The sequence below is a fragment of the Ictidomys tridecemlineatus genome, chromosome 3 (genome assembly GCF_052094955.1).
Source record: "Ictidomys tridecemlineatus isolate mIctTri1 chromosome 3, mIctTri1.hap1, whole genome shotgun sequence".
NCBI classification, from domain to species: Eukaryota; Metazoa; Chordata; class Mammalia; order Rodentia; family Sciuridae; genus Ictidomys; species Ictidomys tridecemlineatus.
This window is the reverse complement of record NC_135479.1, coordinates 48,786,069-48,810,231: the sequence shown is the minus strand read 5'-3', so window position 1 is coordinate 48,810,231 and position 24,163 is coordinate 48,786,069. Positions and strand designations below refer to the sequence as shown.

Genomic DNA, 24,163 nt, shown 5'->3' with positions numbered 1-24,163 from the left:
GAAAATATATACTGATGTCACTGCTAGTAAAAACATAACTATATGCCTACTCTTAAGGTAAGTTGACAGAATCTGTTTAAATGCATATATATATATATCAAATTCATTTATGTATATCTATATACATGCATATATCTACCATTAAGTATAATAAATAACACTATTATGTAGAAAAAGAGAATTTTCCCTTCTTACTTTCCTCAACAGAATACTCCAGTCTTCAGCTAAAGAAGAATCTTGGATGACATTTGCTGATCCTAGTTATTGCTGCTGTTATAGACTAGGTTATAAATCCTGAGTTTCTCCCTCAGTGCACTAATTATTTTGGCCCAGACAACTTGAACAATAAAACAACTCACAACAAATACTTTAAGACACATACCAGAAAGAAGCTTCTTTGCCACTGAAGGTCGAATTGTATCCTGTGGCAATGTCTCTTTTGATACAAAGGGTCTCCTTTCACCCTTTGGCAATGTATCTGGCCATTTCCCTAATGTCCTCTGGTTACTAATAGGATATTTCCGATTTTCACTGAAACATTTCTTCACCTTTTTTGGAGATAGTTTCTTCTCTAGGAGAGATTCCAAAGCCTGTCATGAAACAGTCAATTATTCTCTTAGTTTATCTTAAAATAAGTATGACTTCTAGCCACAAAACTGAAAAATAAAGACTCCAAAAAAACTGGGTAATTAAATGGCTATCTCTTAATGGTTAATGAAATACACTTCAACTTAATTTGAAATTTTCATTATTTAAGACACATAATTAATTAGTTCTTTTACATATTTAACTCACTAAAACCAAAAGCAAAAAGAAAATGAATAAGGCTACTTTTTAAAGGCTATTTTTCAAGGTATCCAAATCCTAAATTTAAAGATCATCATTTCAAACATTAACTACAATCTCCAGAAAAGTATCTTATATATTTTAAAAACATTTTAATTCTTGACAGAAACGTCATAAACTCAAGTAGGGTTTTAAAAGGGCAAACATACTATATTTAAAATATACTTTTTGAAAATAAAAAAAAAATGTAGTAGATTCAGTGGCCTTAGTCTACTACAGTAATGGCAGGAGATCTGTCTGTGTCCCCCTTTCCTAAAAAGGCACATCTTCTGATAAATGTATATCCACTATTACTGGGCAGTGAGGTCTGGGTCTCCATCTGAGCAGAACACAATCAGGACAACTAGACACAGCCTGGGAGGTTGAGTTCGGATCATAATCAAGGAATAAGAAGACAGAAAGCTATAAAATGGCACAGAGAGAGAAATGCAAGAAATTAATCGAGAGATTAATTTCTTGCATTACTGAATATTTTCCAAAGTAAGGAAGAAAAACTTTATGTTTAAAAAACATTACATTAAAGATACTCTTGCTCAAAATTTGAGAGAACTAGATAATCTCTTGAGATACTTTCTAGGATTTTGAAGATAAGTCCTCTAAATAAAATCATTTTGGTTGATAAACCTTTCTTATGGGTTAGTGTAACAAACATCACACAATTTGATTTGCTGCCAAGGTTTTGAGGTTTGCATTTGACAATAACATTCCCAATGGGGAGTTCTATCTATATGAATGTAAAAAAAGCAAATCACAATTATATTTGCTAAACAATGGGATTGTAAAGGCAGAAAGGTTCTTCAACACCACCAATAGCTAGGTAGGTAATAGGAGAACTTGCATGTCACTTACCCCCAATTCTCCCTATGATACCACCTCTTTCCTCCACAGCTAACAGTTTACTATGTCACAGTAACATAAAAACTATCTTTTTATTTTTAAAATGTATGGCACAGTGAAACTAACACATACATGGAAGTCAGAAGACAGGAATTTCACTTGCCACTCTCAAGAGAAATAACTGTGTCATCTCTGTGATCTCTGCTTTTAAAAATATTTTAAATGATAAAACAGTAATAAAATCAACTATACACCACAGTGTCACAACAATGATGAAATGGCATAATTATGTGATAACACTTTGCAAATGTCAAGGAACTAAAAAATTAATGGGCATACTGTTATTATTGCCTTTGTTACTAATGAGAACTAAGAACCCTGTACATTCATGACTGTACATGCCATTTGTGATTTTCAGAGTGTCTAGTCATATCCCAAGATTTGAGGTTCTGCTTGAAGCGTTCCTCCTTTTCTATAATTCATTTGAACAATGATATCCTAATCTAAGCAATAATCTAAGAGTACTTCTCTGTTTTCCTTTTCTATGCTAATAAATTCTTAATTAAATGGCATGACTAGATAATGGAACATTCTATTGAATTGATGGACCCGATTTAAAGTCATTACATGTTTCATACCTAAGTCACCAATTCTCAAATAAGTGAAATATAATAATATAGACTAGACTATAAAAATATAAAATAAAAATAAAGGGCTCTGCAAAGCTTTAATTTACCAGGTGGCAGTTTTGTCTTGTATTCTCACCTAATGAAACTATGTGACCATAAGCATTACTTCCCTGCTTGGAACCAACAGACTTTTAAGAAAAATGGGAGATAATTTCCTACCTCAATTTGTTGCAGGATATCTATAACCACATCAGGAACAGAAGGATCTGCATCTAGCTTGGCAGAACACAGTGAAAGCTGGCGAATAAGGCTGCCCAGTTCCTTACACCGAGCAGAAACTGGATGCTCCCCTCTGTCGGTAAACTGAGTAACAAACATCTGTAAAGCCCGAATGGCTCCTCGATGGGCAGCAGCCAGCCTAGACATTGCCCATGACTGGCAATAAACAACATGTGAGAAGTTATTTCAATATTCAGAACTTCCTAACATTAACACAAGCCTTAAGAATATTCGTAGTCTACTCTTTTCTTGTAAAACTTTTTCATAGTAAAAGGAATTATAAAGCTTAAAGTTTCTATTATTTCTTTATGCTAGTAGCAACTACAACAGGAATATATTTTCAGAAGCTGTTCCTTGAACAATAACCCCATATTCAGAATATTTAAGGTGCTCACTTCCTCACAGATTTCTGTTAGCAATGATAGTAATATTAGTACAGAGAACCCACACAATACTAACAAAACAATGGAAAATGTACTTGATAAATAAGTACTGGGATGGAGGGTAGAGTTTGGTAGTAGAGCGCTTGCCCAGCATGCATAAGACCCTGGATTTCACCTGCAACACTGAGGAAAGACAAAGTATTAAGCATAATTTAATCATACCTTCTTGGTGTGTTTAATTTTATGTGGACTCAACTTATCCAATTCTTCCTGGATTTCTTTTACCTGTTTGATAAAGGAGAAAAAATAAAAAGTTCAAACCTTTCCATTGATGTTTTTTAATAATAATAATAAAAAGATAAATACAACCACTTTTAATTCAAGTTACTTGAAAATGAGAAAAACTGTTCATCTGTGTACCCAAAAATCAATACTGATTTCAGCTCAAGATGGTGAATATAGCACAGTGTTCACCTTACAGCTTTTGGTCCCCAATATAAGGAGCGAATGTGGAGATGATTCTGGAAAGGTAGGAGGGCTAGGTCAGGAAGTCTGCTAAAGAATTTAGCTTTCATACTCTAAGTTACAGAGAGCCACTGAAGTCTTTTTTTGGTGGAGTTGGGGGGGATACCAGGGATTGAACTTAGGGGCACTCAACCACTGAACAACATCCCTAGTCCTATTTTGTATTTTATTTACAGACAGGGTCTGAGTTGCTTAGTGCCTTGCTTTTTGCTGAGGCTGACTTTGATTCACAATCCTCCTGTTTCAGCCTACTGAGCTGCTGGGATTATAGGCATGTGCCATGTCACCGGTTGCCACTAAAGTCTTTTAAGCAAGGGTCAGAGATGGTAAATATGTGCTATGTAATGTATAAGCATTTTTCCCCCAGAGGAAAGAAATGGTTTTTAATAGATTCTCAAGAGACTATATGACCTCAAAAAGTCAAGAGCCACTGTTTAAGGAGCTTGACCATACACACATAATACACCCAAATACACACATATATATATACACACACACACAGATAACAAAAAGGATAAGAATTACTTGTTTATGTGGTCAGAAAATTAAGCCTCACAAATCTGTTACAATTAATGTAGGGTACTTTGATATTAAACTTTCTGAGACAAAAGGAAAATGGAAATTCTATAAGAAAGCCATCCAGGCTGCTAGTCCTACTTCTCTCTGGGCTTTTTATACCTGCTGCTGAAGGACGTAGAGCATCCGGGCACAACGAACAGCTTGCTCCTGTCTTCTGACACGGATTCGTCGCTCTTCATCTGGATCCAAAGCTTCTTCTAGTCTATCTGGAAATATTTTTCCCCATAGAGGATTATAAACTACACAGAGAAACTTAATAAAGAGGTACAAAGGTTGAAACTCTCTAATTTGATTTTTAAAAAAATAAGGCTACCATAATAAACAATTTATCTTTTATCAGTTGAGAAACTAGGAATGAGCCAGTTGCTGTGGCATATGCCTGAAATCCCAGCTGCTTGGGAGGCTAAGACAGGACGATCAAAAATTCAAAGCCAGAATTAAGACCCTCTCAAACAAAATAAAAAAATAAAAAGGGATGGGGATGGAGCTCAGTGATAAGAGCATTTGAATAGCATGAGTGAGGCCCTGGGTTCAATCCCCAGTATGGAAAGGAAAGAAACAAGCAGGAATGAGTGCATGGATCTGTATACTGTCTCAAAGGTGGAGAGAACATGAAGACAGTGGCAAGCTCCCATCCATGCCGGAATTCCCTGAACCAATTCCCCAGAGAGCCCACGGTGAATCAATTCTTACTATTTATAAAATTTTTATATTGAGGCAAAATCTGTTATGCTATTTTTTCCCAAAAAACTCTTTATTGGACATTTTTATGTTTAGCAAGATTATTTTTACATGTTCTTATCTTGATTCCAAGTGAGAAATCCTTTCACTAACACATAGCAAGTGCTAAAATCATGTAAATGTCTAAAGTCTTCATATATTTGCCAGGAAGCACACATACACTTATACATTTTGGTGCTCCATAGTTTTATTTATTTTATTTTCTTTAGGCGGGTACCAAGGATTGAACTCAACCACTGAGCCACATCCCCAGCCTTATTTTTTATATTTTATTTAGAGAGAGAGTCTCATTGAGTTGTTTAGTGCCTCGATTTTTGCTGAGGTTGGCTTTGAACTCGAGATCCTTCTGTCTCAGCCTCCTGAGCCACTGGGATTACAGGCGTGCACCACTGTGCCCGGTACGCCACAGTTTTAAAACACTGGATCAAAGAAACTGTTTCTAGAAGACTGCCTGAGGGAGATACAGTCTCTCCATTCTTTCCAGTCTGTGGTTTTCAAATATACAAACAAATACTTTTTTATAAAAGTCCAATACACAGTCAGATAAAAGCCTAAGTGTATTTTAAGAATTCAATTTTTTAATTATTTACTCATTAAAAAGTCAAACAAGGAGGCCAGGCATGATGGCACATGCCTGTAATCCCAGTAAGTAGGGAGGCTGAGGTAGGAGGATCAGGAGTTGAAAGCCAGCCTCAGCTAAAGCACGGCACTAAGCAACTCAGTGACTCAGTGAGACCCTGTCTCTAAATAAAATATAAAAAAGGGTTGGGGATGTGGCTCAGTGATCAAGTACCCCTGAGTTCAATCCCTAGTACCAAAAAAAAAAAAAAAAAAAGAAAGAAAAGAAAAGAAAGAAAAAGAAAATCAAACAAGGAAAAGAGTAAGGCTACTTGGAAGAATGCAAAACTTTGGAAGTTTGGAGTTATAGACAAAGTTTCTTAGGAGCCTATAAGCCAAATTATTTCTCTTTTTTATGTTGCACAGTGGGAAGAAAGAACTATATTCATATAATAAGAATATAAATAGTAACTGGCTAGGGCAGGGTTTTTTTTTTGTTGTTGTTGTTTGTTTTTATGGTGCTGGGGATTGAACCCAGGGCCTATGCATGCAAGGCAAGGACTCTACCAACTGAGCCATATCCCCAGCCCTAAGGTAGGGTTTTTAACTATTCACCTTGCAGATGAGGGCTGGGGATGCAACCAGTCTACAGAGCAGTTTGGGAAGCACAAACGGGCACTTCAGGCCTACTGAAAGGGTGGTCTGCAACTAGGAGCCATTGTAAACTATTATTAGTCCACAACAAGGTAAGTGCAGCAGTTGAAAATACGCATTTACAAGTCTTTAGAGCAATTACCATAGTTGTGACATTTTTATTATAGTTTACAAAGTATTGGTTCATGATAGACTGAAATTTTAAATAAGATAAATTAATCCAGTTTTTCCCCACAATGTTGAAAAACTCCATTCTACAGGTCCCCCTGTATTAAGCCAGATCACTAAAACAGAGGGCCTCACGGCTTTGTTACCTTGCATGACTTCTGCCTAAGGTATATGGTCATGCCATAGACTAAAACTAGGGAAATATTATAACAAGACACAGCTAGAGGGTTTCTGTTGGAATTTTGAATTCCTCATGATATTAAACAACATACTCCACAGGGGAAGCTTCTTTTTGGCCACAAAATGTGGAAGTTGTTACACAATTTTACATAATTGTTTTTTCTGTTTTAAGCTTTAAATTCTATAACTGATTGCAGTATACTCTGTAGCTGGCTCTGTAGTTATTTCTAAACTCAGAAATAACTTTTTAACCCTCTCCTAGTACATCTTTTTCCTTTCCTTATTTTTCTTATGCCACCATATCCTCAGGTATGGAGTTTTATCTTATTTAAATCAACAACTATTTTCTAAAGTATCTTAAATTCTTTATATAGCATGCATCTGTACACATATGCATACAGCAATTAAATTTAAAATGCAAAATATAATTCTAGACTATATACCATCCTAGCACAATGTTCCTTTCAATACTCAACTCCTTTCTCCTTGCAGTCTAAAAGTTAGACTCGATTCTCTACTTTGTTAACAACAGTAACCCAAAATTTTCCTTAGGAAACCAATCCTCTACTCCCCAGGGAAATGCAAGGATACTGAGATTGCCAGACAATTGCAAAAAAAAAAGTATATGATCATTATATTCCTTCTTTTCCACCCTGCGGTAAGATATTTTGTACAGGTATCTACGACTTCCCTTTCAACTGGTGTGTACTCATCATAACATCACCCAAGCAGGAACTGGTTTTATCTACAATAAGCATAAAATTTTTAAAATTTTGCCAGAAGAAAATTATAATAGGATAATTTGTACTTTGGTGCCTAAAGACCTCAGAACTAAACAGCAGAAACTCTAGCTTTTGGCTGAGGCCTGAGTTATAGTGAAGGAATAGGCAGGGTAAACTCTTCAGAGAAAGAAGACACCAGTCAAACTTATGAAGGCTTATGCTCTAGGGAACCAACCGAAAGACAGGAGGTGGTAGAACTTGGTAGAGGGCATAGGGAGCCCAGATGAATGCATCTGAACTATCCCATACTTGTGGCATCTTATCAAAGAGAAGGATCTAGGGGGGAGAGAAAGAGAGAGAAAAGAAATTGAATAGTAAAGGAAGGAGACCCTCAATGTTATACAAAATTACATATAAGAGGAAGTGAGGGGAAAGGGGAAAAAAAAACAAGAGAGAGAAATGAATTACAGTAGATGGGGTAGAGAGAGAAGATGGGAGGAGAGGGGAGGGGAGGGAGGATAGTAGAGGATAGGAAGGGCAGCAGAATACAACAGACACTAGTATGGCAGTATATAAAAAAGTAGATGTGGAACCAATATGAATCTGCAATATGTATACGGGGTAAAAATGGGAGTTCATAATCTGCTTGAATCAAATGTATGAAATATGATATGTCAAGAGGTTTGTAATGTTTTGAACAACTAATAAAAAATAGATTAAAAAAAAAAGAGAGAAGGACCTAATTTTTCTCACCTTTTTTAGTTACCTCTTCAATTCTATGGATACAATTGCTCAATTCTTTCTGAAGTCGCTGAACTTCGAACAGGCTTTTCTGTTCACATACGTTTTTGTGGTCAGCTATCCTGGACTGCAGTTGAAGGCCTGGATCACGGGTGGGTGGTGAATTTAGCAGGGTAAGATCTGAATGTCCTGGATGAGATGTGTACACATACACCTTGGCACCTGAGCTGGAAATCCCTACTTTGGATGGCTGGTGGCTGCACTGACAGACTTCTTGATCCTTTGCATCCTTCCTCTCCACCTTGTGATCAGATACTTTATACTTAGTATGTCCACATTTCTGAGAGCTTTGGGGTTGACTTTTGAGATGATGTTCTTTTATGTGTTCTTCAAATTGTCTTCGCTTCACATCTCTTTTGGCTAGGTGGACAGCATAGCTAAGTCTCTCTTCTGATATGACGGAAAATGAAACAGAACTGCTCAGGTCAGGACCAACTCTAAAATCTGAATCTTTACCACAATATGTTTCATTGTACGAGTGCTTCAGTTTTTCAATTCTAATTGCATGTGGGCAAGAATATTGGACTGCCAAGTTGCTTGAATGTGGAGGAACATTTCTATTAAACTGCAGCTGGTTCTTTAAAAAGTAAACAAAATTAAGCACATGTTAGAAAAATAACATATTGCTTAGTTGATATATGTATATAATCAAGCTTCTAATATTTCACCCACAAGATTATTTGTGTGAAAAGACATTTTTCCATTGTACTTACACAATCAGCTGCTCTCATACACCTTTAGTTCAACTCATGGCTATGGTTCTATCCTACATCATTCAGTCCCATGGTTTTATCCTTCCACTTACTAACATCATACTGAGATCTTCCTCTAAAATCTCTCCAGAGAGCTTGCAGCAGTAACCAGTAAATTCCTCAACTCCCAGCTAAGGATATTTGTCCTGTTTCAAAATGTCAAGGTCCAGCAAGTGACCAATATAATCCACTACAACCTTCCTAAAAACTGCCCCAGACGTACTACCCTGGGTAAGTAATGTGATGGTGTTTCTGCAGGCCTTCCTAAGATTTTTCACCCTGTGGTTATACACATCCTTCACCCTGCACCTAAGAAAATCTTGTTTTAAAAAGTCCACTTACCTAGTCTAATAGAGACTGAAGTTTTTGTCAGTTTTCATCACAATATAAATTTTGTTATGTTTTCATATTCTTATAGTTTTAAATTTTCTCTCATTACATTGTCAAAAAGCCAAACAATGGACATTTCTTACTTGGCCTAACTATAAGGTCACTATTAAACTTAGATTGTTCCCATTTTTCCACTAGTAGAAACATTAACAATTAACATCTCCATATATTTAGTTTTTTCTTCTTTTAAATTATTTTCTTAGGATAAATGATTTGATCTAAGTTTACTAGGTCAAAGGAAATAAATAATTTTATTGCTTTAAATTTTGAAAGTTATTTAAATGGACCTTGTCGTGTTCCAAAACTAAACACTCAGGTTCACTCCAGGTGAACTGGGCTGAACGAAATAATCACACAAAGACAGAGAAATGTCTTTTTCTTTGGGTCCTGTGACAGCTCCTCTGACCTTAGGGGTCTGTGGAAAGAGAGAGAAAGGAGCAAGTGCTGAACCCTTTTATTGGGAAGAAGCCATTTTATGGGGAAGAAGCCATTCAAATAGGGCAAGGGGTAGGATCACAAAGGAATAGTGAGTGTAGCTCAACCCCTGAGGTGACACTACACTTGAAGACCTGCCTTGCTATCAGAGCTGGGACAACACTCAAATCACCACAAATGTAGTGATTGGTCAGAGCCTCGAGCTTCAGGACTGGAAATGGTCATTCAGAGCAGCTCCCCACAGGACCTGTCAAACACAATACGAAAGTAGGAGAATCTATGCTTCTGAATCCAATTGACTTCTGTCTTGGAATGCCTTTTATCTTGGAGTTGTGTTTATATAACCATACGTGTGAACAGTCAGTTTAAAATAACCCACTGTGATAAAACTTCAGAAAGTATTTTTTTGGGAAAAAGTGAAAAATCTCACTAGATAACCAAAAAAGAACCATCTGAAAGGAGCATAGATTGATGAACAATATATTTTTTAAGTACTATACTTATGAAGACAATTTTATTAGAAGTAACACATATAGGGTGAAGGTAGGGGGAGAACGCAGGTTTTTTTTTTTTTTTTTCTTTTAGTTTCTTATTTCTTTTTTTTTGGTACCAGTTATTGAACCCAGGAACAATTAACCACTGAGCCACATCCCCAGCCCTTTTTCACATTTTATTTAGAGACAGGGTCTTGCTGAGTTACTTAGCACCTCGCTAAGTTGCTGAGGCTGGTTTTGAATTCAAGATATCTCCTGCCTCAGCCTCCAGAGCTGCTGAGATTACAGGCATGCAACACTGTTCCCAGCATGAATAACTATTGAGACCTACGGCCTTACTTGGGGAAAGCTTTTCCTCTAAAAGTAAAAATATCAAAATATCTTAGGAATTTGATATAAGTATTAGGGAAAAAACAAACAAAAAAACCACAGTTGAATTCCTTTCTAATATAGGTATATGAAAAGTCTTTTTAACTATGACTCAAAATCTATATTCAATAGAAAAAAAGAACAATAAATTTGACTACATTAAAACAACAAAAAGATTATTTAAAACTTCTGCCTGTTTAAAAAAAAAATCATAAAGTCAAGGGCTGGGGTTGTGGCTCAGTGGTAGAGCACTTGCCTAGCATGCACGAGGCACTGGGTTCAATCCTCAACACCACATAAATAAAGATATTTTGTCCACCTAAAAAACTAAAATATAAATATTTTTTAAAAAATCATAAAGCCAAAGGCGCTGAAAAGCTAGAAGAAAAATAGTTGCTAATACAAAGGACTCCCTCTATATAAATAAATCTTTAAAAAATCAAGGTGACGCACCTGGTATAGTGGTGTATACTAGGGAGGTTGAGGTAGGAGAATCATAAATTCAAGGTCAGTCTGGACAACTTAGAGAGACTCTGTCTCAAAATAAAAAATATAAAAGGGCTGGAGATATAGCTCAGTGACAAACACCCCTGGGTTCAACCCCTAGTACTGCAAAAAAAGAGAGAGACGAAATGATCAAAATGCAATAGAAAATGGAAAAAACAACAATTTACTGAACAACAGCCAAAAAAGATATAAATACAGCCCTTAACTAGATGAACATTTAAACCTCATAAAAATACAAATTAAAAGTACTCTAAAATACAATTTATCTCCCAAAAGATAAACAAAAATTAAAAGCATAATATTAGATGCTGTTGGTGAGGTTGCTGGAACAGAACCCATCATAGAGTGCTGACTGACCATAAACTGGCATACCGTGTAAGGCGGGAATTTGGCAGTATTAATCCACCAACCAGCAGTCTCACTTCTAGGAACTTACCCTGCAAAAACAACCCCCAAAATACCTTTGCACAGACTTGCTCATTGCTGTATTGTTTGTAAATGCAAATTATTTGAACCAATCTAAATGCTAATGTAAGAAAGTAACTGAATAAACTCTGGTATAGCCATACAATGGAGTTACTATGAGGATGTAAAAACATGAGAAAGATTTCTATGAACTGATGTGGAGAAATTTTTTGGATATATCATTTAGAGAAAGCAACAAAGTACAAAAAGAATATCTGTATACATTGCAGATATATGTAAAAAAGAAGGCAACATGAGAAATATATATATACATCTGATTATTTGTGTGCAAAGAAATACAGGAAAGAAAAATTAGAGACTGATAAGATAGATATCTACAAGGAGAGCATGGGAATTGAATGCAAAGAAATACACAGAGGATAAAACTTCTGAAGATATCTTTTTATACAGGTATATTTGCAACCATGTTCCTACTTCACATTATAATAGAGATAGATAAAAAGGAAGAAATGAATGAAGGGAGGAAAAAAGGAAATACATAAAATCTGTAAGGATAGGAGAAAGCCCTAAAAATGAACATTCAAAGAAACTAATGAACCAGATTGAATTTCAAATAAAAAACTACACTAAAAAGTCAGAGTGGAAAAAAGGTAACCCAATTAACTTTTGAACACAGCATTTGGACTATATACCCTCAAGCTAAAGACCAAAGCACTCTAAATAAATATTAAACTCAATTGGTAGGCTTCTTTTTTTTGCCATGTACTACAATTCTGAAATCACTTTTTATACACGTTAGAATTAAGCAATTAAATAAGTATATGTGGATAAAGAGGGCCAGATTTTGTAAAACAAGGGAGTTACAACTATGCAGTGCTAGATTGGGATCAGAAGATATCTGTGTGAACTCATGAGTTCTCATGACAGACAGCAGATAGAAAGACACAGAGAAAGAAAAGGAAGGAGGGAAAAAGAAAAAGATAAAGGAGAGAAAGAAAGAAGGGAAGGAGAAAGAGAAAGACAGGTGTATTGAGTGTAGGTCTGCAGGTGTATGCATGTGTACAGGCACACAAGGGTACATTCCATTTCCCAGTTCTATCCTCTAAGAGAGCCTAGAAAAATTGACATTCCAGGATCAATGAATGTTATCTAGTCCAGTACTGATAGCTAAATTACATTTTCCACCAAAGGACAAACTCAGTGGATAAATGGCTGATTTTAGGGCTGGGATGGGAAAAAACCAAGCTGATCCTGGAGTATATTCTTATACCACAAAGTTGTCAAAGACTGATGGGACTATATCAATCCATTTGATGTGACTATCACTGGTCTAATCAGAGACCACTGGAATATCAAATTAAATATTTGTACATCAAATTAATGGCAGTTAAAGAATATCAACTCAATGAAGTAACTAAGAGTCTATACTGAAATAAATAGGAAGAGAAGGGAAAGCTCTTCTTTATAGTAGCAATTCAACTGATAAATGTAGAGGAAAGGATAACATTGGAAATCACCATTGCCAACTACTGTAATTAAAAAAAAAATTGTCTCAACAAAGAATCATCAATGAATGCTTAAACTAATAAGTAAATGTCTGGGAAATAAAAAGATACTAACATAATCTCAAAGGCAGACAGACACTCTTAGTTACAAAAGGTAAAAGAGGAGCTTTATAATGGAAAAACCTGGCAGATATCACTTTAATAAAGCCAACACTGCCAACAATGGACTAAATCTACACAGCATGTACTTTCTGATACCATACACTGATAAGTACTTAGCTTTACTTTGGTGATTTTCCTGCCCCAGGTGCATAATCTAGAAGATAGTTATGAGAAGACATCAGACAAACCCAAATCGAGAGAAAATCCTCAAATAATTAGGCAGTAGTCTTCAAAAATGTCAAAGTCATGAAATATAAAAATAAAGATTCAAAAATCATTCAGATTAAAGGAAACTAAAGAGATAGAACAAATGAATACAATTCATCATCTTGGATTTTCTGCTGCTCTAAACATTACTAGTGTGATAGTCAAGCCAAAGTGACTCCATTTTGTTTATTAACTCCATTTTATAAAACAACCATGCTAAACAGAAAGATCATGACTGGGGCAAGTTGTCCTTTTCCTTTTTTCTATAGAAACCCTTAAGAACCTGGAACTACCCAATGTGGCATTGTTTCTGTAACTAGGGTAATGGGGCTATGTTTCTGTAATTGGGGTGACTGGGCTAATTGTGATTGGTTAAGTTTCCTGCCGCCTGACTGCAATCTCCCATTTCCGTAACTTGGCTTGCTTGCATTGGCTGGACCCCCAAATGTCCCTTTTGTGGTTTTCAGGCTTAAAAGCAGTGTCCTTACAATCGTTAGGGGGTGACCAGAGGAACAGACTTTATGTTCCCGGTCACTCGCCACCGATGTGCTTCAATAAAGGCACATGAGTGATCTGGAAGTCAATTTATGAAACCCTGGGATGATGCTTTAACTATAACACTAGGACAGCTAACAAAAATCTCAATAAGATCTGTAAATTACAAAATGGTATCATTTGAATTCTAATTTCGAGATTTTGGTAATTACCATTATATAAGAGCATTCCTCGTTTTTAGGAAAGACAAGTACTTAGGGATTTAAAAAAAAGGCAATATATCTACAACATACTCTTAATTAAATAGTTTAGAAAATAATATGTATATTTGAAAAGAGTGAAAGAGGGAAGGGATATGTAGTAAAATGTTAATATTTGGAGAACCTAAAGAAGAATATCCTGGAATTGTGTATTATTCCTGCAATTCTTCTGTCAATCTGAAATTATGTCAAAAAAGTTTTTAAAATGTTTTTGTAAACCAAAATAAGATATTACTACATGCCATGAAATAACTAAACTTATAGCAAATAGATTTCTCATACATTGTCAGTAGGAAGGTAAAATAGTACTATCAATTTGTAAAAAGATTCAAAGATTAGTTGTAAAACTAAATACCTACTCCAGGACCCAGTGATTTCACTTTTAGGTTGTTTACCCAAGAGAAATAGAAATATATTCATAAAAAGATTTGTACAAGAATGCTCATAGCAGCTTTATATATAATCCCAAACTGAAATAGCCCAGGTATCCATCAATTGAGAAGGGATAAATAAGCTCTGGTACACTTATACTATGGAATCAGCAAGAAGGTTACAAAAATGAAATACTGATACATACAAGAGCATAGAAGAATCTCAAAAAATTCACACCTAGTTGTTATGTTTGGGATTCTGAAAATAACCCCTGAAAAGCTCAAGTTTTGACAGCATGATCTCAATGCAGAATGGTTCAGAGATGGGGCTTTTAGGGAATGATGAGAATTGTAACCCCATCAAGGGATTAATAATTTGAGAAGACTACTGGGTGGTAACTAGAAAGATGGGGTATGGCTAGAGAAACAGGTCACTGGGGGCATGCCCACAGGGATTAGATCATGTCCTTGGTACCTCCCACAGTTTCTCTCTTTGCCTCCTGGCTGCCACAAGCTGAACAGCTTCCCTCTGTTATGCCCTTTTGCCAGATGTTCTCCATCACTTCAGGCCCAGAACAATGGGTTCAATCAATCTTGGACTGAGCCTCTAAAACCATGAGCCCAATTTTAACTTTTCCTCCTCTAAACCATTGTTTTCTGATATTTTGGTCACAGAAATAAAAAGCTGACTAACGCATTTAGTGAAAGAAACCTTATACAAGAGTACATACTGTGTGTTCACAATTATATGAAGTTCCACAACATGCAAAACTAATCTACAATAGGAAAAAAAATCAAAATAATGGTATCCTCTGGAGAATAGAAATGGAAATGGTCTAGGAAGGGACATATGAGAGTTTTCTAGGGTAACTGAAATCTCTATTTGCACAGAAGCAAAAGGTACAAACGTGGATGTGTTTGTCAAAACACAGCAAATGTGATAAGATGCATACATTTCTGATGTAAAATTTATATAAAAAAAAAAAACTGGCAAACAAAGAGTGAATTCTAGAGGACAATATGCATGCACAAGTAGTTATGAGTACTCAATATTTGCATAATTTCAAATGTGTCAAAAAATAAAATGAGGGGGCTGGGATTGTGGCTCAGTGGTAGAGTGCTTGCCTAGCATGCAAGAGGCACTGGGTTCAATCCTCAGTACTACATAAATGTAAAATAAAGATATTGTGTCCACCTAAAACTTAAGAATAAATATTAAAAATAAATAAATAAAATAAAATGGGTTTGATAGATGGATCTCTAGAAGGATGTATCAAAGAATAAATGACTGAGTAAAGGTGAATAATGACTGGCTATTAGATAAATATTAGGGTATTATTTTCTGTCTATTTTATTTGGTGTGAAAATGGTATTATGAGAAAATATAAGAGTTTATTTTTAGGAAAAAAGCATGCACAAGTATTTAAAAGTAAAGCATTTATAATGTCTGCAACTTACTTTTGTATGATTCTACAAAAATTTTAGGGAGACAGGTAGAAAAACAGGACAAATTGTTAACAACTGTTAAATCTAGAAAGTAGTTCAGAATATTCATTGCCCTTTCTTGATCTTTGAAATATAATAAACATTTGAAGAAAAACAAAATAAAATTACCTGGGTCTGAAATTTCCTGAGGTGACTTGTTCCATCTAGTTGGGTTCTGGACATTAGATGAACACAGGTAGGAGCTGGATGGCCTGGTCCCATTATGTTAAGATAGTGAAGAACAATAGCAATGGCCTAGTCATCAGGCAAGTCTTCCCTAAAACCATTCCTAAAATGAAACAGAGCTAATTTCAGACCAACAGTATTCAAACAATAAAACAGATAAACATACATGTCATGCTCATTTAACAATATTTTAAAAGTAACTCATACCAACATCATGCAAAAAAATGATTGCTTAGAGACAGTTTCTTTCATTTATAAAGGCAAACACACTTTTGAAATTCTCATTTTCAAAAGAACAGGGGAACACTTACTATTTTAATGACAATCTCTTCAGCCCTTTTCATTCCAAACTTCAAATCTTAACGGTCTCCAGTAAGACATTATTCCCAAAACAGAGCTCTGCTAAGGTAAACTAACATTTTGAGGCAGGGTGGATTTATGGGTATATATTCTATACTAATTCTAACCATGAGTCAGAAAGCAATGTGTTTCACTCTTCCAAGTAATCCAAATAAACATAACTTTGAATGACTCTTAAGTAAACCTGGGGGAATCAGAATTCCTAAAATTTAAATCAGGATCTGCCATTAATTAGTTGAGTGGCCCTTCTAAATCTTCATGAGGACATAGACACTAAAGCATTTAGTAAGCTGAAAGGAGCTATGTCCTTATCATTATTGTTGCCTATCCTGAAGGCCTCTGTATACTTTAATAGCTCTGCCACTCACGTGCCTGTCACACAGTGTTGTTTCATACTGTTATTTACTTATTTCACAGGTAAATGTCTCATCTTGTCAGCTAGACAAGTTCCTTGAGGTTAAGGGCCCTGTCTGTTCTATTTCCCACAATATAGTTCTCTGAGCATAGTAGACAATTTAACTCAACATTTCTTGAGTAGATTTTCTGAGAACAGACTAGTTTTAAATATACTAGGAAATTGTTCTCTCAAAGACTCCTATGGTAAATCAATTGGAAAATTAAGGGTTAAAGAAAAAAAAATTCCTACTTAAGCCGTTGAATAAATTCAAGGTTTACACACTACATTTGCCCAAAGACAGATAACACCTCTAGAAACATAAAGACAGCTGTCCAAGATTCCTTTTTCTAAGGCTACAGAGGCATGATTCAAGAAGCAGATGGGAGGGGTACATGAGTGAAGCAATGAAACGGTCTTCACATCACCAAGGGTCAGGGACTAAAGCCACAGAATGCACTGCAGAATTGGGGCCAGAGCACTCACAACTTTTATATGATAAGCACTTTTCCCCTGGATGCTTCTTTATGCCAAAGGCCTGACAGTCCATTCTCCACCAAGAAAAAACTATATGGTCCCAGAGTTCCAGGATACCTTGAGTGATCACACATACACACACATACAAAAACATAAAGTTCAGGGACACCCCCACTAAACTGTTCCCCTATACAAAGTCCTGGGACACCCCTCTCCTAGAAATCAGCCCATTCCCCATTGTTCCAAGAAACCTCCCAATTTGTCACCCTACATATTCTGAGACATCTCCATCAAGTTATCTCTCCCCTGTTCTGGCACTGCTATAGCCTGTGCCTGCATCCACAACCCAGGACAAACCTCCCCACAATCTGTTCCCTCCCACAGAGCCCCAACTTGTTCCCTTATACATACTACTGGAATCCCCCCCATAGTCTGTCCTCCCCCACATAACTGTCTCTCAAATCATTCTCCCTCACCCTGATTCTAGAGCCTTCTCCAACCTGTCTCCTCCTTCTATGTTCTGGAGGATCTCTGAAATGGCTGAGATCTATCTCCTGCATTGAAACTGGGGGAACCATCAAAGCCAATCTTGTCCTAGACACTCCAGGAGCATTCTCACAAGCTGTTTCTTCACCCACAGACCTTGGACAGCTCCATAACCTGGCATGACCCCCACAAGTGTGAGACACCCCGACAGCCTGGCATGTCCCTGCCAGTCCCAAGATACCTGTACCTCCTGACTCCTCCCCTGAGGGCCGCGCTCCCTCTGTGGACTGCCTCCTCACCACTGTCAGGCCCGAGACATCTACACCTGCTTCTTCCCCTGAGGACCCAGTCACCCACACAGCAGCAGGCACACGCCCAGCTGTGGGAACTCCTATAGCTGCAAGCATTCCCAGAGGCACAGGCACCCTCACAGCCTCAGGGACTGTTCCACTGGTTCTCCTTTGCCACAGGCCCGAGACACCTTCAGAACCCATCACCTCCTCCACAGATCCAGGAATACTGGCAGCAGTGGGCACCTCAGTGATTCGTCTCCTTCCCCATATGTTGGAGTCATTGCCAGAACTACTATCTGGCTCCATCAGGGGCCCAGAAGTTGTGGGAATTCCCATGGCCACGGACACTCTAGCAGCCTGTCCTCTCCCTGATAAGCCCAAGAGACCCTCAGAATGTCTCTCCTCTCCCAAGGGCTCAGGGAATCCCATAGCCCTATATATCCCTGCAGCCTGCCTGACCCCTGACAAGCCTGAGATGCACCCAGAGCCAGTCTTCCCCTCCATGGGCTCAGGCATCCTGGCAGAAGTGGGCATCCTTGTGGAACCCTTGGTATCTACAGGTCCTCTCACTGTCTGTCTCTCCTTGCATAAGCCAGAGACACTTCCAGAGCCAGCTTCCTCTCGCATAGGCTTAGTTGCCCTGGGAGTCAAAGACCCTCTACTAGCTGGGGATACTCCCATAATCACAGGCATTCCTACAGTTTGTCTCCTTCCCAAGAAGCCTGAGGAACCCCCAGAGCCAGTCTGTACCTCCAGAGAACCAGGTACCTCAGAAGCCATGGGAATCTCAACAGTCTGTCTTCTTCCCCGAGAACCCGGAAAAGCCCCAGAACCATTATCCTCTCCCACAGACCACAGCTCCTCAGGAGACATGGGGCCTCCTGAAGCTACAGGCACTCCAGCAGTACAAGCTGTTTCCCATGGGTTCATGACATCTCTAGCACTATCTTCCTGACACACAGGGCCAGACGCCCACACTGCAGCAGGCACTCTGGCAGGTACCTTTCCAGGCCCGGGCACTTCCCGAGCTATGGGTACCCCTGCTGGGGCATACCTGTGCTTGGGCACACCAGCTGCCTGAGGCACATCCACTGTCTCTGACACCCCTACTGCCTGCCTACTCCCACACAGACACGATACAGCTCCAGAGCTGGTTTCTTGATCTGTAAGCCCAGACGTCCCTAAAGCTGCCGGTACCAGGTCCTCTTGCCCTTCCATGGTGCTCCTCCTTTTCCACAGGCTCAGAACATTCCCAGTATGTGTCTCCCTGACATTAAGCTCTGGCACTGCCTCAGTCAGAGGCGTCCCCAGAGGCTGCTGCCTCTCCCACGGGCCTGGAATGCCACCATAGCTGCTCTCTTCTTCCAAAGTTCCTGGGACCATTACAGCCTGGGACATCCCAGGAAGCTGCCCTATTTCCCACAATGCTGGGATGCTTGCACAGCCTGTCTCCTTCCCCAAAGCCCTGGGTACTCCCACAGGATGTTCTATACCCCACAGATCCCTGGCACCCTGAGAACCTGTCTGCTGCTCCCTGGAACCAGACAGCTCTGCAGTCTGTGCAGCTCCCAATATCCCTGGTTCACTGCCAGAACCTGTCTCTACCCACATAGCTTGTCCCCTTTCTTTTAATCCTGGGTCACCCACATATCTAGTTTCTTCTTCAGTGGCACAAGGTACTCCTACAGGCTGTCCTGTGCCCCATAAGGCAGGAATACCCTCAGAGCCTATATCATCCACCTCTTGTCTCCTCTGCCACATGCCTGGGGCACACACAGGGGTAGTTTCCTCCTCCTCAGCTCTGGGCACCACCATGACATTAGGGACTCCCCCAGTCTGTACCCTCCCCCATAAGCCTGGGATATCCCCACAGGCTGTATCTTGTGCCACAGCCCCAGGAACTAGCTGTCCTCTGCCCCACAGACCTGGAGGCTCCCCACAGCCCACCTCAACCTTGACAGCTCTGGGCACTCCCACAGCTTCAGGCAATCTCATGGTCCCAGGCACACCCCCAGTCTGTCCTCTTTGCCAAGGACCTGGGACACATGCAGAGCCTATCTTCTCCACAGCCCCAGAAAAGCTCAGAGGAGGCAGCACCCTCCCAGTCTGTCCCTGCCCACAGACTGCCCTTATCCCCATAGTTCTGGGCAGTTCTGAGGCCCGGGGAATTGCCCTCACCTGTCCCTTTACCCAGGGTCCTGTGACACCACCTCGGCTTGTCTCTACCCAGGAAGCGCGGCCAGGAACACCTCTTTCTACTGGCCCCTCTCCTGAAGGCACAGGACAGAGCTCCACTCTGCTTCCATCTCCACATCCTGAAGCTGCTCTCATAGCCTGCACCTTCAACCACAGTTCCAGAATGCTCCCATGTCCCAGAGCTCCTGGACGACCTTTTCTCTCACAAACTCGGGGACTCTTATCACTTGCCTCCTCCCCAGATCCAGTCACCCACACAGACCCTGTGGGTCCCACCACCTCGGGCTCGCCCAAAGCCCCGTTCACCCACACGACCCTGCGGTCCCTTGCAGCCTCAATAAAGCCTGCAGCCCCAGGCGTTCCCAAAGCCTCGCTCGCTCCGGCAACCTCCGAAGACTGTCTCCTCCCCAATGGTCGCTGCCGCCTTTCGGTACTCACACACCGCTTCTCCCACACCGAGGACCTCGCCCGGCGCCTCGCTCCAAAGCCTCGAGACGTCCCTGCACCCCATCTCCTCCCCCAAGGCCGACGAACTTCCCGTCCCAACCTGCTAGGGCCCACGCAGCGACCCAGCATCTTTGCCGCCAGGTCGCCCCTGCGCAGCCTGGGCAAGGACCCACGGCCAGTCGCCCCACTCATAGCTCCAAGACAATTCCGTTCCCCAACGCAGCTCCGGGGCACTGTGTGTCTTAGCACCTGGCCCCCTAGGCTGCTCCACACACGCACTCACACATTCGAGTCCGGCCCTCACAGCCTTTCTCCTACCCGGCCTCCCCAACCACCCCCGCCCAGTCCCGGGCTCCCGCCCCCCGGGCCCGGACCCGGACCCCACTAAAGCTAGATAGGAGAACTCATCGGGGAAACAAAACAGAAGGATCTGCCGGGTCAAGATCTCCTTTCCCTCAGGTCAGTGACGCCTAACTCAGCTTCCCAGAATCCCCCCAGCTCCAGCTCAAGCCCACCTGGCCCGGGGCGAGGCGCGGCTACCAGTAGGCGGGCAGTGGGGCCCCCAACTAGGCCTCGCTTCCGGCCGCTCTCTCAGTCGCCATAGCAATAGGCGCAAGGTTGCTTGGGAGCCGAAGAGGCTCCCCAGACGCTTGAGCGGTCCAGGTGTTGCAGGGCTGCAAGTTTTGCAGCTAATCTCCATGAGGCCGGAACCAGGACCCAGATCAGGGAAGAAGCCTGAATTTGGGTGGGAAACCGCCCTGAAAGAACTGAAAAACAACAGGAGAAAGACGGTGCTGGTTAATTATGGCCTTCACAGACTCCGTAGCTTGGCAGAGCGGCGCTAGATCCCGAGGTACGGTCCTATTCCCGCCCACCCGGAAATGGCTTCTCCCCACCCCGAGGGCGACCCGCCCAGCGGCAGCGGCAACGTAGACTCCTCTAGTACGCAGTACCCATGGCTATCTACGAGGAGGTGAGCGTGTCGGGCTTCGAGGAGTTCAATCAGGCTGTGAAGCAGCACCTGGGCAAGACCATTTTCGCCTACTTTACGGGTTCTAAGGATGCCGAAGGGAAAAGCTGGTGTCCCGACTGCGTGCAGGGTGAGGCCAGGAATCTGGGTACTGCCCAGAAAGTGGTGGGAAGACCGAGGCTACAGTCACAAAGTGGGGTTCGAAGTGGTATAAGAGGGAGCCTTGGTCTTGAACAGCTGTGAGGCCATCTGAATTGCTCTCGTTTCCCATCAAGTCCTTCCCCGCCACACCGAGTGCTCTTTTTTTTGGTCTTGTGACCCAGATGATCTTGAAGCCCGGTTCTTAAAACTTCATTTCCCCAAATGATCTAGTCGTATACGTGAGTTGGTCACTTTTCAGTCTGCAAATATATCTGCTTTTCATTGTTTTGGGCGTATGGTGTAGATCAAAGTGGCTCTAAGACCAGAAAACACCTGACTTATGTTAAACCCCTCTGTTAAGTGTAAAGTCTAACTACAGGTTAAAGTCTGAGTACTTATCAAGACTGGGGAAGAGGGGAGAGGATTGTGGAGTCGATGTGCAATTATTTTATGTTAACTTTTTTTTTCTTTTTAAGCGGAACCAGTTGTTCGAGAGGGGCTGAAGCATGTTAGTAAAGAATGTGTGTTCATCCACTGCCAAGTAGGAGAAAAACCTTAGTAAGTAACAATGTATATATGTTGTGTTTCCGACATGCACTAGACTTACAAACAGGTGAAAAGGCCCTCAGATTTGCACAGATTCTTTGTTATAAGATAAACTGTAATAAGTTAAAACAACGGGGACCTATTAAATTCAAATTTATAACGCATATATTCAGACTCTTGAATTAAGTAGGGGTAACTGAATGAATGTGGCCTGTTTCAGCTCAGTACTTAACTGGCTTTTTGCATCTTAGTCACATTTTAAATTAAAAATTTGCAAAGGGTAGTAATTTATAGTCCTCAACTTTTAAAATGTTTACAACATGAGTGATTACTAAAATACTAAATATCAGAACATATCATATATTAAGCAAACAGTATAACCAAGTAAATTTTTTTCATAACTTTTTTTTTGGAATAGTTGGAAAGATCCAAATAATGACTTCAGAAAACAACTGAAAGTAACTGCAGTGCCTACACTAATTAAATATGGAACGGTGAGTGTATTTCTTTTGATACCAGGGACTTAATCCAGGGGCATTTACCACATCCCACTCCCTTTCTATTTTGAGATAGGGTCTTGCTAAGGTAATTAGGGCTCATTAAATTGCTGAGGCTGGCCTCAGCCTCCCCAATCACTGGGATTACAGGTGAGGTTCTGAGCCTAGCAGGTTATCATTCTTTAAATATCTTGGGAATTCTAATTCACTTTGTCAAGACACTTTTAACTTGTTCTAGAGTCATATTTGAAAAGATGTTGACATTCCATCTCAAACATCCCATTGTTGCTCAGCATGCTTTAAAAGATATACAACCAGGCTGACCATCCCCTACTCAATCCCAATAAACTGCTAAAATAATGCAAATATTTAAATACTTGATTTTTTTTTTACATTTTAAAATCCCTTTTCTTTAAAAATTTAATAGCCAGAAAGTTGGTTGACTCACAATTCCTTACAGCACTAATATAATGATTTTCTGTTAATACATTATTCAGGTTTAAAAGAAAGGGCAACTCCTTTATTTCAGTCATGCACTTGGGATCCTAAATTACGGAGTTCAGGGCAAAGGACAGCTTTGGGCTTGCTGTCTCCTGTTTTGGTTAGTGGAGCTTCCTGGTATTTGGGGTTTAAGGCCTTTAAGCCAAATATTTTAATGATTCACCTTAAGGCAAAATGTCTTAACTGTTTTTATAAGACTTGTTACAACTTGTTATTCTGGCAGGTTTTTTTATATTCAATGATTTGTGTCATTCAAGCTAAAACTTATTCCACTCCTAATAACACCTTGTGGCAGTGCTTAAGACTTGACTGTTCTTTTCTTACAGCCTCAAAAACTGGTAGAATCAGAGTGCCTTCAGGCCAACCTTGTGGAGATGCTGTTCTCTGAAGATTAAATTTTAATGATGGCAACTGTATCTTGATTTCCTGGTTTGCTCTAGTATAAATAATGACTTTATTTTAGCAGTAAATAAATGATATGAAAATTTGCATTCAATTTAGCAGTAAATAAATGATATGAAAATTAGCTTACGTCTAAACAATAAAGAATGCTTTTTAAAAATACTCATGAATCTTCAATTTTCTTGTAACATATAGCCATCTTAAAGATTTGAGTAAAATAAGTTCAGCAGTGGCAGTCATAGTTCAAAGGAATATATTTTTGGAGGTTAAAAAAATAGACAACTTCCAAATCTCTGAAGGGATTAGGATCTTAAATTCCAGAATTTGCAGAACAACAGATATTTTTAAAACCACTTCTTTGCTTTTGGAATGTAGAATTTAACCACTTAGAGAAAGTACAGCATGACTCTAATCCAGCTGCTTAATTCAGGCAGTTCTGTTTTATAGCTGTGTGAATGTGCTTCACTTGAGGAAGCCTGGAGACCAGATAACATAGTTATAAGAACT

The 24,163-nt window shown here is 39.7% G+C and overlaps 3 protein-coding genes across 11 annotated transcripts in view; 1 reads left to right on the top strand and 2 right to left on the bottom strand.

Annotated features, from left to right (window-relative positions):
• The window catches only part of Kiaa0753 (KIAA0753 ortholog), a 74,950-nt gene that overhangs the window by 45,446 nt on the left and 5,341 nt on the right, over positions 1–24,163 (bottom strand). For 2 of the 9 annotated variants that reach the window (XR_005726519.2, XM_078042707.1), the window contains exons 1-7: positions 21,115–21,435; positions 15,890–16,049; positions 7,855–8,479; positions 4,178–4,284; positions 3,197–3,259; positions 2,532–2,747; positions 383–590 (exon numbers count right to left, since the gene is read on the bottom strand). Coding sequence is in view for 6 of the 9 variants with exons in the window: in XM_078042707.1 (XP_077898833.1) it covers positions 383–590; positions 2,532–2,747; positions 3,197–3,259; positions 4,178–4,284; positions 7,855–8,479; positions 15,890–15,982 (1,312 nt within the window). In the remaining 3 variants the exon portion in view is untranslated. Of the gene's footprint in view, positions 1–382; positions 591–2,531; positions 2,748–3,196; positions 3,260–4,177; positions 4,285–7,336; positions 7,438–7,854; positions 8,480–15,889; positions 16,050–16,257; positions 16,701–21,114; positions 21,436–24,163 lie in introns of those variants that run through there. The other 7 variants (XR_013436283.1, XR_013436284.1, XM_078042705.1 and 4 more) reach the window with 6 other exon arrangements.
• Positions 16,855–21,108, bottom strand: LOC144376153 (uncharacterized). Its single transcript, XM_078042701.1, has one exon. It carries the CDS (start codon positions 20,789–20,791, stop codon positions 17,588–17,590), a length of 3,204 nt encoding a protein of 1,067 aa, XP_077898827.1. The 5' UTR covers positions 20,792–21,108; the 3' UTR covers positions 16,855–17,587.
• On the top strand, positions 21,477–23,818 carry Txndc17 (thioredoxin domain containing 17). The gene is made up of 4 exons (XM_005337330.5): positions 21,477–21,699; positions 22,187–22,268; positions 22,675–22,750; positions 23,581–23,818. The coding sequence occupies exons 1-4, from the start codon at positions 21,555–21,557 to the stop codon at positions 23,647–23,649; spliced, it is 372 nt and encodes a 123-aa protein (XP_005337387.1). The 5' UTR covers positions 21,477–21,554; the 3' UTR covers positions 23,650–23,818.